This window comes from Prinia subflava, chromosome 2 (assembly GCF_021018805.1).
Source record: "Prinia subflava isolate CZ2003 ecotype Zambia chromosome 2, Cam_Psub_1.2, whole genome shotgun sequence".
Taxonomy (NCBI): domain Eukaryota; kingdom Metazoa; phylum Chordata; class Aves; order Passeriformes; family Cisticolidae; genus Prinia; species Prinia subflava.
In genome coordinates this window covers 18,969,384-18,982,202 of record NC_086248.1, presented here as the reverse complement: position 1 = coordinate 18,982,202, position 12,819 = coordinate 18,969,384, and the positions used below count along the sequence as shown (strand labels likewise).

General features: G+C 36.4%; 1 protein-coding gene across 1 annotated transcript in view; it reads left to right on the top strand.

Moving 5' to 3' along the window:
• Positions 1–12,819, top strand: part of SNTG2 (syntrophin gamma 2) — a 241,352-nt gene that overhangs the window by 162,273 nt on the left and 66,260 nt on the right. The window contains exon 9 of the mRNA XM_063389285.1: positions 10,039–10,166. Coding sequence (XP_063245355.1) covers positions 10,039–10,166 — 128 coding nt within the window. The remainder of the gene's footprint in view (positions 1–10,038; positions 10,167–12,819) is intronic.

The window sequence follows — 12,819 nt, the reverse complement described above, 5'->3', positions numbered from 1 at the left end:
GGAACATACAAAGGAGGTGGTCTCAAGGCTACTGAGTACAGGTTGTTTACCTGGAGAGTTCTAACTCTAAAACAATGAAGAAAGTGCTGTAGAAATATCCTACTGGATCCAAATTTCCTAGAGATTTAGGCCAGCTCCCTGGAGAAATTAGTGGTGGAAAAAATAGTTGTAAATAAATACTTTGTAAATAAAACAAACTACGGTTTAAGATACCATAGGATAATAGGACAGTTACAATACAAAGGTGTAGAATACAGCTGACCTTGCCCCTGATAAGTAACAGATGTATTAATTACTCAATACAGCCTCACCCCTGATGAGTCACAACTATAGCCAATAAAGATAAGTGTGATAAAAGGGAGTGGCTTAGTTGGTGAGGATCATGAAGGAGGAGAAACTTTAAGGAAGAAGGAATAAGAAATTAATGAAGAAGGATCCTAGGGAGATAATCACTGCTGTGAGGTCAGTCTGGGTCTGCAGTTAGAGCCTGTTGTTGGAACCTGCAGTGCCAGTGTAGCTGGGTAAAAGCTGCAGTCAGAGTCTGCAAACTGATCCCTGCAGTCAGAGTTTAGCAGGCAATAACCAGCAGTCAGAGGCTGCAAGGGAAACCTACAGCAGGAGCTGCTGCAGCCAGAGCCAGTGAATAGGTGGAGTCAGGATGGCTGAGCTGTAAAGAGGAATAAACCAGGACCCTTTTTGTGCTGTGATAAAGAAGTCTGTGTCTTGGCTCATTTCTCCCCTCTAAAGTGAGGGCTGCTGCAACACCAAGGCAGAGTATACTAGGTTTTCATTTATTTGAGATTCCAGCTTCCTGGAATTGTCTAAAAATGATGTGATCTAACAAGTGAGGTGAGACCAGAGTAGACTGTTATTTTCTGTGTGTTTGTGTAATTTAAGAACTTTTAGTTTAATTTTGATAGTGTATGTTTAGTTGGTTAGATGGAGCTAAACAGGCACTTACATTTTTCTAAATTGCTTTAAAATATTTTTTCCTTGATATGTTTTTTATCTGCTGAATTAAAGAGTTTTTCTTTAAAAAAGACATTGCCTACTTCATCATCAAATTTTTAAAAAAGAAAAGAGTACAAATTCTCAGCTCTTGATTGGACCAGTGGAATGCTACATCTTTAATGTCTATGGCAGTCCTAGTTCCAGAGTGAGAGAATGATGCAACTCGTTCCCAAACACTAAACAGCAAAAAGGGAAAAGGATTCAAGACAGGGAGGGGGACATGCTTGTTCTGAGAGTAAAATCCATTCTGATGGATACTTCAGGGGAATGTATGACCAGAACATTGACTTGAGATTAAATGTCTGTCCTTTGTATGAAAGCTTCAATGTTTTGTTTTTTCGAATATTTCTGTAGTGTCTTCCATTTTCGTACAAACACACTACTGACTGTTCTTAAAGTTTATTTTATTCTTCAGCTTTTGTCATTCTGTAGCTCATTTTAAGAAGAGAAACTTCAGGATTTCAGTTCAATATCTTTTCTATTAGAATGATTTCATGTGTGATACTGCTTGCCTCTGCCAAGTCGTGATCTGAAAATCCATGATTTTCTCATGGAGTATGAAAAAGAGATAATTTTGAATTGACTTCCACTTCACAGTGTATTATTTGGTGATGTAAATTCATGAAATGATTAATGTAATAAATACAGAAAATATCTCACTTAGAGATACACAGTGTACTGTCGTGAAAGTAATCATCACCATGTCTTCTATTTTTTGGTGAAGCAAAAGGTAAAACAGACAAACACAGCCAGCTGCACTTAGTTTGGACTGCTGCTGTGTTGAAGACCTTTATGAAATGAGATAAATGCACTGCAACTAAGTTTTTCTCAATTAACAGAATATGAAATGGCTATCCCTCTTCCACTTCAGTGAAAAATAATCCAGATATTCTGTTCTGATTATAGCTCTCAGAAATCACAGCAATAGAAGCTGGAAGAAAAGTTTAAATAACACCTTCCTACTCCACTACAACAGAATTGTAAGGAAAATCTTTTGGATTAAAATGTTTGTTTAGACTTAGCTGTACAGTAGTGCTGTGTTTTCTAACTGGTATTAGAGTTGATTGGGACTTTCACTATGACATTAATGAAATGAATAAGAGTTATCTTTAAAAGTCTTATCCTTTACTTTTATTAATGCCTACAGTCACTGCTAATCCTTCCAGCAGAGTTACTTCTTCCAGTATTTAACATTTGATTGATCAGGTTGATCATTTCTTCTGCTCAGAAATTTCCCAGTTTGTTAGGTGTGTGTTTTTAGTTTTTAAGCCCTTGCATGTGAATACATTGATTTTTACCGTTATGAATTGTCTCATTTTGAGTTTGCAACAGCAGCAGCAAAAAAGAAAAATGTTTCTAAATTTGATGTTAGCATAGATGAACCCTGGTAGTTCAGGTGGCTTATGGAAAAAACTGGTAGTAAAATTGAGGTAACAAGTTCTCCTTCTAAGTTGCATCCAGTGTTTTTCCACGAGCTCTGGCAACAAATTGACACTGATCTCAGAGAGAGGTGCAACAGTCAAGGCTCAGATTTATCCTGAGGGGTGTGCAGACTGTGTGAAGTTCAAAGAGTTTCCCTAACCTTGAACTAATTTTTCTAAGCAAGGACTGCAGGCCCCATTTGGGGATATAAAAGGCTGCCAAAAGTCTAACAGCTGATGTTCAGGTACACTTGCATTTATAGTGTAAAACTATAAATAAAAAAATATTAAAAAATAAGGGTTTCAACATTGTAATTTTTCTTTTCCTTATATACATTTAATATTGGGTTTTGATTTCTGACTATTATTGTAGTTTATGAGGAGTCATAATTACTTTCTACTTTTTGTGCTGAGATTTAATATTAACTATTCTGGCCCCTGTCCCCTATCCCCAAAGGAAAAATATATCTGGAAAGGTGTTCCAGGCAAGGTTGTTGAGGTTACTCAGAAACCAATTACATACTAGCTCAAGGGAAGCAAATTAAAGAAAAAGGTGCAAAATTCTGACAAATAGTCCATATGTATTCTCTACAAATATCTTACTCAGGCTTGTACCCCATTGGTTCATTAAAAAAATAATAATGTATTAGCACCTAGCAGCACAGATGTAATGAAATATTCATTAATATTTCCATTGTAAATCACCTCTAGAGAAATTTATGTAATTGAAAGGGTTTAAATTTGTTCCTCGCTGGTAGAATAGTAATCCAATTGATTTAAATGCATAGCTATTGCAGTGAATAAGGCAGTGTAAGTCCCTAACATGTACTGCTATTCAGGCTCTATGTAAACATCATATATGGGTGTTCTGTGTCTGTAAACTCATACCTTAATTAAAAAGAATTAAATGTCTTACAGAGTAATCATTATATTTCAAAAGCATGTATCTGATGCAACATTAGAATTAAAAGTGTTTCTTTTCTGTGATAGTAAAGGAGGAGTTTTTCACAAGCTTTTTCACCTTCTTCCCATTTAATTTAATGTCTGTCAATTAAAATATTGTAGATAGAGCTGTGTAATTAAAAGGGGCTGCTTTCAGTGAATTTCGAAGACATCATATTACAAGTCCAAATTGTTACTTCACCTGAAAGAGCATGTTTCCTCTATAGAAGCCTTTATCTATTAAATGATTCAGTGATGCATACTTTACCAGGTAATTACTGTCTTCTTAAAACTGTCACAGAATTGTGCACCTGCATCTGAGAATTCCATTAAAAATAAATAAATACAGACCCTCTTCTGAATTCATGCTGCATCAAAGGAATGCACAGGTATTTTGATATCGTAATTAAATCCCTCTGAATTCTGAGACAAGTTGAAAGCTCTGACTCCTATTTACAGTAGATAGCACCATAATTTGTTTTGTTTGCTGGGCATCACAAGTGTTTCATTCATGTCTCTACTTCTGGCTAAAGATTTCGTATTTGTGTTGTTCAACGATTAAAGCAAGTTAATGTGAGACTTTTCCTGCTAAATGGAGCAGTCATGTTTTCTTCTCCAATCAACATAAAGCCCTTGCTCTCTGTCTGTCCCTGTAGTAAGTATTAGAAAATGCTCAGCCATACATAGATCAGTTCATTAATATACTGAAAATCAACCTACCTGTATATGTGTACATGCATGCATTTCAATCACAGACTGGACTAAAAACTGTAGAGAGAGCACATCCAATTCACTCCAAGTTGAATGTTGCTGGGTGTTATTGCAAGAAATTTTGTAACTCTAACTGGTTTTTTTTTTTTCAGAATAAGTGTAAGACAAACCTGTGTATTTGAAAAGCATATTATATTGAAGGCTTTTTTTTTGAGCATGCTGAAACATTTTTAGTAATGGAGCTTTGACAAAACACATTCCAGTTGGCATCAAAAAGATGCACAAAAGCTAGTATTTTCTAAGAGAAAATCCAAGAGATTGTCATGAAATCCACTGAAACTTAATGGCCAATGTTTTCAGTTATAGCTTAAGGCAATGAAGCTGTGCCAAACTATTTTAGCATTTCAGAGTTTAAGGCATGTCTTGAAGACACTTAGTCATATGATTTAGTTTTAGGTAGGCCTGTGAGGAGCAGGGATTTGGACTCAGTGATCCTTATGGATCCCTTACAACTTCAGATACTCTATGGTTTTATGTATCTATAATTTAAGTCCCAGAGTTGGTTTTACAAGGAAAATATATCAATATATAAATATCGAATATATTAATGTTTCTACCATTTTCATATACATATTTTACAGAGAGATACTTTATATTCTTTTCAGAAATTCTAAGCAGTGCTTACTAAAATGGAAACAGCAAAAATTACTTTGAGAAACAAATAACAGCATCAGCATCATCTCTTTTTGAACCAATGTCAACAAAGACAGTAATCAAGATTAGTCATACCTCTTACATGTGCTTTGTAGAAATATATGTTTACGAAACAGGATCAAGGTTTTAATGATGAACTTTGAAGTATTAAATCCTCTAAAGCAGAGAATGGATAAATTCTAAATTATCAGTAAAAGGTTGTATTTTTTCCTAATGGATATCACACTTGAGACAATCATAAACACATTTAGGTTATAAAAGACCTCTAAGATCATCAAATCCAACCTGAGCTTGATCAAGAATGGCTGAGTCCAGCACCAAACCATGTCTGCAGGTGTCCTGTTTACATATCTTTTAAATATCTCCGTGGATAGTGACTCAACAATTTAAGCCTGTTCCAGTACTTGATAACTGTTCCTGTGAAGAAGTTTTCCCTAATATCCAACCTCAGCCTCTCATGGTGCAACTGGGGCCATTTCCTCTTGTTCTATCACTTGTTATTTGAGAGACTAGACCAGCCCCTACTTGGCTACAATCTCATTTCAGGTAGTTGTAGAGAGAGAAAAGAATCCCCTAGAGCTACCTTTTCTCCAGCCCATTGGACTCCTTCTTCTGGGCACACCCTGGTCCTTTTCCACCTTTCCAGTGACTCTACCTCCAGCCTGTGGCAGGGGATCATTGTGACCCTGTGCAGCACTGGGCACTTACCCTTGTTGAATGTGATAAAGTGGATGAAGTCTGTCCAGATCCCTCTGCAGATCCTTCTACCCTCCAGCAGATCAACACTACCACCCCACTTGTTGTCCTCTGCAAACTGACTGAAGGTGCATTTGATCCTCTCCTCCAGATCAGCGATAAAGGTGTTAAACAGGACTGGCCCAAATACTGAGCCCTGGGGGTCACAACTTGTGACTGGCTCCCAGTGGATGTAACTCCATTCTCTCTGGCCCCGGCCATCCAGCCAGCTTTTACCCAGTGCTGGGTGCACCTGTCCAAGCCATGAGCTTCCAGCTTTTCCAAGAGAATGCTGTGGGAGGCAGAAACAAAAGCTTTACTGAAGTCCAGGTAGATGCCATGCCTTTCTCTCTTCCACTAGGTCTTGTAATAGAAGATCAGGCTGGTCAAGCAGGACCTGCCTTTCCTAAACCCCTGCTGGCCGTGCCTGATCAGCTGCTTGTCCTGCATGTGCCACATGATGGCACTCAGGATGGTTGATGGTCAAAGCCCCATCCAGCCTGGCCTTGGATACTTCCAAAGATGGGGCATCATTTGCCTTTCTGCAAAGCAGACACTGTAATATGAGGTTAAAAATACATTTAAAACCAAACTTAATCATGCTGAGTAATGTGACCCTGAGTATTTCTGATTCCAAGTGAATTAACCCAGGTTCAGCCTTCCTGAACTCCATGTGTAATGAAAAAGCTGTATGAACCTAAAATCACCGTGGCTGCTTTCAAGGTAGGGCCCTAGCAGTAACTGGAAATTAAATTACTAGAGAGGGTTCAGAAAGACTTTTTTTTCTGATGACATGATATTTTTCTTGCGGGGATTTAAAATCAGTGATTTTAAAAGGAAGGTAAAATCACTGAGTTTCTCAAACTCTGCAAATTATACATCACAAAAAGATGAAAAATTGTCAGTCCCAGCCAGTGGGGTCTTTTCCCTTCCTTCCTATGTCCTTAGTGGAAACTTAATTATAAAGACATGTCTGATCACAACTTCCCATTAGTGGAGGACTTTCTGGACTTATTCTACTTCTTGGAAGATTTTTCTGGTTGCACCATATGGAGTTGTTATATAGTTGTTTAAGAAAGCACTAAAGCACTTGCCTACAGTGTCATTCATAGGTCAGTGATTGCTAATGGGATACAGAGTCAGACCCTCCTCCAAGTCAACAGTACACAGCTGTCCCAGGTAGGTAGTGATTATGTGTCATTAAAACTTGATTCTTGTTCACTGTTCTATCAAAAATGAGATTTTTGTGTTCAATCGATTTCTTAATGGGCAGGTGTTACAAGCAAATTGGCATTAATTGGCAACATTGTTGGTGACCTCAGCAAAAAACTGAAGGTATAAAATGCCTGAGAGCATAAAAGCTGTGATTACAGAGATGCTCTCTATTTTAGTGCTGTGGAGGAATGATGTGAAGAGTTTTCAAGATGAGCACAGCAGCTGTTTAGTGGAGAAATGCCTTGAAGGTCAGCCAGCTCACTGCACTGGGTCAGACCAAAGAACCAGCCAGCCAAAGAGCTTGTTCCCAGCAGATGCTCTCAAGAGAATGCAAGAACAGAGGAAATATGTACAATCATTTCTAGGGAATATTTCCTGCACCTCCGGTGACTTCTGACATAGTGAACCGGTCAGCTTCCTGAACCAGTTTGTTACATAGACTAACACATTCATTCTCTGTTTTTATCCTACTGTCTTTTACTTCTAATCAATACCCCTGCTTCTTATGTGAAAATGACAAGCAAAGCACTGTTTCTTAACCCCTTTCTATCTTATTCATTTTTTTACAGTTGTGAAGTCATACAGTTCCCTCAGCAGTTTCTTTTCCAGACCAATGAATCTTTGTTAACCTAATTGTTCAAAAACAATTCTGTTCAACATCTAAATTTCAAGATCTAAATTTTGAGTGGTAATCACATTTTAATATCCCATTCCAGTGTGGGGAAAGTTAATATTGTTTTTCTTCATGCGCATTGCTATACATTTATTTACTATATTTTTAGCAGTTCTTTTATCTTTCATTCAGTATAATTAACTTCTTCCTCAGCTCTTTCTGTTGTGTTTTTTTTTTGTACTTGCTTCCTCCTCAGTTTCGTATTTTTATCCATGTGTTTTGGTGTGTATATATCAAGGATTCTCAGATTGAATGGCTAATAGATTATAGGTTAAATAGAACAAAATGAGCGGCTGGTCCTATGATAGTATTTTGTTTCTATGCAATGGTCTTATGGACATATGTATGCCCTGATTGTCCTTGAGAAGATGAAGAGGAGTAATTCCACCTTTATGCTCTACCATAAACTGATTAGTAAATTACTGGTTCATAAGAAATACATATTTGAAACTTATACTAGCTTGCCACCTTCATATCCTTTTGCTCTTCCGTTAATGTTCAGATCATGCAGTAGGGTTTCAGCAGATATAAGTAGTTTGGAACTGTGGGAAAAAAATAAATTAGTCCTTCCAGTGTCTTTTTCAAATATCAAATCTTTTAAATTGTCTGGGAAAGACCCATTTGTTTTAGGAGTTTACAGCAGTTTTAACAGTTTAGCTTTTTGGCATGAGTATTTCTATGCTGCAATTTCATAACTTTGGGGTTAATATATTTTTGGCCAAGTGTTCTTGGCTATTTTTCCCCTTTTGATTTCCCCCTTCATTAATCTAATGAATAACTGTGATGTAGATTTTCTAAAATTCTGACTTTTACTTACATTGAGATACTTTTTCTTTATACTGATACCCTACTGAAGCATTTGATTGAAGTGTAAGGTACACAAATGAAAACATTAAATTGCCTACATGACCTACTCGGTTTTTTTTGGTTTTTTTTTTGCTGGCAAATGCTCTTAAATTACCTAGAATATTAGAGAATATTGTTAAATAACCTGATAAAAGAAGTACAGCTAATAGTTCATAAGAAAAAGATTTTTATGTTTAAATTGTCTAGATGTTTTCTGCATCTTTAGAGTGTAGAGGGTGGGAATAATAGATGGTCCATGCCTTTATTTTCTCATTCTTGGATTTCAAATCAGTGATCATAATCAAGTGTTTATATTTGACTGCAATAAACTGCCTTCTGTTTTGTTCCTAGATGTTTTGGTTTCCAAACAACATTGGATTACATTGATCTTTTCAAGTTCAAATTGCATGGGGTTCTGTCAATTGTTTTACTTTGTGCAGAATTCTGTAACGTGTCAGACTGGGTATTGTGATACTAATAAATTTATGCTAGATTTTAAAGAGTGCTTAGCCTTTTGTATCTAAATTTATAAAACAAAATAAGTCTGTGGACTTGATCATGAAATACTGCAAAAACATCAGGAAATCTCAGTCAAATGAAAGCTAAATGGTTCTAGGTATAAGAAATGCTCTAAAAGAAACTCCTGTCCTCAAAAAGATTGCTGTCTAAAACATTCCTCAGTGTTACCAACTCCAGAAATATCATTACAAATTTTCATTTACTGGGAAATTGTACTTCAGTCATTAAGTCTCAGTCATCCTGTTAGAATGTCAAAGTCACTATTTTGATTTACTTAAAGAAGTAAATAGAAAGATCAGCCCTTGTTGACTGTAAGAAGGAGCTTTAGGGGGAAAAATAATCCTAAATCCTTATGAACAAGAAAAAGAAATAGACAATTCCCAGGATGCTTTTTATTTTGAGTAAGTTTTATGTCTTTTGAACATCTGGGCAGAACAGAACTGGATTTGAGTCATTCTGTGGTTTCTTTGCTTTCCTAAATACTAGTCAGTGCTTATTTATAGCTCATATAAAAATAACTAACTTTCAACTCTGTTCTCTGCTGGAAAGTTCTACACACAGTGCGGGATAAAAAATTTTGGTTCAGAAACAGAACAAATGCCTAACTTTGACCTAAATATGTATGTCTGTGAATCTTTCTCAGCCACCTTTGTGTAAATTTTACTGCTATCTTTATAAAAGAGTGAAATGCTCAACTTCTGCCTTTCTAGTAGAGGCATTTGAAGAAAGACTTCAAAGATTTCAAAAGTTGTCCATCTATAGTATGATAACACAGATATCATAATTTTAAATCTACTGTTAAATGATGTAATAGCTAAAAGTCACAATGCACAAATTTTCTAGTGTAGTATTTAATTAGAATATTATGTCCTTTTCTCTGATGATAGAAGCATGCAGAGGAGTTGTACAGAACAAATCAGTTTAAACTACAAATGTATATTATGGTTCATTTAGAAAAAAATCATGGCACTTATGACTGAAAAGTCTTTTCTTTCTAGTATCAGTTATTAATAGTAACAAAAATTTAGACATATTTAATGTTAAAGTAGTACAGAAATTGCATCGAGAGAAAAAGATCAAGATGGGTAGCATATGGATTTTCATTTCTCTACCCCATCCTGAGTTTCTTGAATGCTTTTATTGTGATGATTATTCACTTCTGAGACAAACAGAGCCAGAGATGCATATTCATGGGTTTTTCACTATATTGTCTTATAAGTTCTCCTACTGTTTCTCATTTATTCTGCACAGGCTCCATCTTCACCTTCTTCACCCATAGCTAATGAACCAAAATACGAGAAGCGCTGGCTGGACACCTTATCAGTTCCTCTGTCGATGGCTCGAATCTCGAGGTACAAAACCGGAACAGATAAATTAAGGTTTGTAATCTAAAAGGGGAAGCACTGGGTTAGCTGGACATAGTGTTTTGATGTGGATTGTTTGCTCTATAAAAATTGAGTGGAGATATGAAATTCTTCTTACTAAAAACCATGCAGTTCATCTTCTCCTGAGATTAATGGTATGTATGGTGATTACCAAAGATAAGGTAAAGTACTTACAAATATTTTCCTATAATCTGTTGTATCTTGGGAATTCGGTTAGCATCAGCAGCTAGTAGAAAGATTAATCCTGGTTTTAGGTGAATTAATTTTGAAGCTACTAAATTTCCTTCTATCCTATTGCTAATAGGATAGTTCTCTATTCCCTAACACTAATATTATCAATTAACTCTCCTTTTTCATTACACATGATAACTAAGTGCATAATCATCATGCCTGTGCTATCATGTCATATAGATATGCCTGTATCACTGTCATATAGGAGCTCATATTGATGAGATTTTTGCAAAGTACATGGTACAAAATATTGTATTTTTGATCATAGAATTTTTTTGCATCTCAGAGACATAACTAACAGTTGATAAAGTAACCGTGGAATAGGATGTCAGAGGCTGTTTTACTGGGCTTCAGGAAATACAAAAGCAAAAGTGAAGTTTAATAAAGCTTCAATAAATAATATGCTTGAGAAATTTTAACACCTTGCAGCATACATAAGCTTTTTCTGCAAACCTTTATGTGGTAAAACTGCCTCAAATCTACCAGTAGCTGCAGGCCAAACAGTCCACAGTTCTCCATATGTATCAGAACAGGAATTCATTCACTGTCATTATTTTCCATGGTCTTTGTGGGTTGCCCTATATGTATTTGCCTTTATTATATTAAAGAGATAATTTAAATCTCTATTGGAGAATCAATATACAGGCCACCTACTATGAACAGGTATCAGAAATTCTTGTGAATACCTTTCTAGATGTATGCCAGATTTTTTAGCTGTTTCCTAAAAGTGACCTGAAATCGTTATTTTTCTACTAGGACAGAAATGCTGCTTTAACTTACAGCAATTCATCTTCTAAGGCAGTCGGCAGCTCCTGTCCCAAACTTCGCGCTAAAGCATCACAGCTGAATAATAATAAATTGTCCAGAAAAGTTTTAGCTTCTTCCACAGACTTTGTTTGAACTCCTAATTCTCTTTTACATAGTGTCTCATCCACTTTCTTCCTCCCTAGTTCAACTGACAAGTTTATGCTGTCCAGCCGTGTCCAATCTATCACAGACCTCCAACAAGGCTTAGACATTTGGTGAATTAAGTAAGCAAATCTCAGTTTTCACATTTAGGCATCAACTTATCATCTAGTGTTCTTAGAATCTAAAGGATAAATGGAAGAGGATAGAACATTCAAACCCCTGACTTCAGTTATCACCCTGACAGTTTGAAGCACTTTCGCTCCTGTGCTGTGCATTTTATACATTAGATGGAGAAATCCTAAGGGATTCCACTTCCCAAAAAGTACAATTTGAGAATTCTTTGAAGTAAAACACCTTTAGATACTGTACTGGGTCTGGCTGAGATGGATCTTATCTTCTTTATAGAAGTCTATATGATGCTGTGTTTTGTTTTGTGGCTAAAGCAACATTAATAGCACACCAGTATTTTGGTTGTTACTGACCAGGGCTTGCACACCATCAAGGCTTTCTCTTTTTCTTGGTCTGCCCGTGCACAGTAAGTAGGCCCAGGGTAGGCAAGAAGTTGAGAGGAAGCGCAAGCAGGACCAGTGACCCAAATAGACCAAAGGGATATTCCATGCTGTGTAACATCTTTGCCCAACATATTAAAATAAATAAATAAGATACTGAGCAGAGAGGGCTTGGGGAGAGCAAGCCATTTCTGAGAGACTGACAGGACATTATTCTGCTTGTGAGAGATAGTGAGTGGTTGCCTTTGCATCACTTGTTTTGTTGAAATTTAGTTAGTTGGGGTTTTTTCCCTCTTCTGTTTGCGTACTAAACTACCTTTACTTCAGTTCATGAGGTTTTTTATTCTTCATATTCTCTCTGATGTGCCTCTGGAGGGGGCTGGGGGAGTGAATGGCAGTGTGGATGCTTGGCTGCTGGCCCAAGATCAGCTCATCACAGATGTATTTTTCTTGTAAGATTTGAGGAACTTAGTGCTTTCTGTTTGAGTCTTGGAGAGACATGTTCTCTGGTGATATATCTCACTCTCATATATGTTTAGTACATATACATTAATTACTAGTGGGGGGGTTTTTTGTTATTGTTGTATACACTCTGAAGGAAGATGAAATAATTCCATAAAGCCTACTGCCATCCCATGATACTTTACTTCTAAAGTAAGTGCTCCTTTTTTGTTTTGGTGAACCAACAAAAACAGCTATATGAGCATTAAAGGGATACTGCCTTGAGTTTAACTGTGGATGAGGCATTTCCCATATTCTTACTAAAGGTGTTTGTTTTTTGCCTGAGGGACACCAGACTGCTCTTACCATATACTGTGAAATGCATGTGTGTATTTTTTACTATTATCCAACTTGCATCCTTTTTTTGCATTTCCCCATGTTCATATATGCTTAGTGTCCAACATTTGTTTTCTGTAATTGCTCTCTAAAATCAGATATTTGCTTTGCATGAAATAAAAACTCTGATCAGTCTAGATAAAAATCCTGCTTTCAACTAT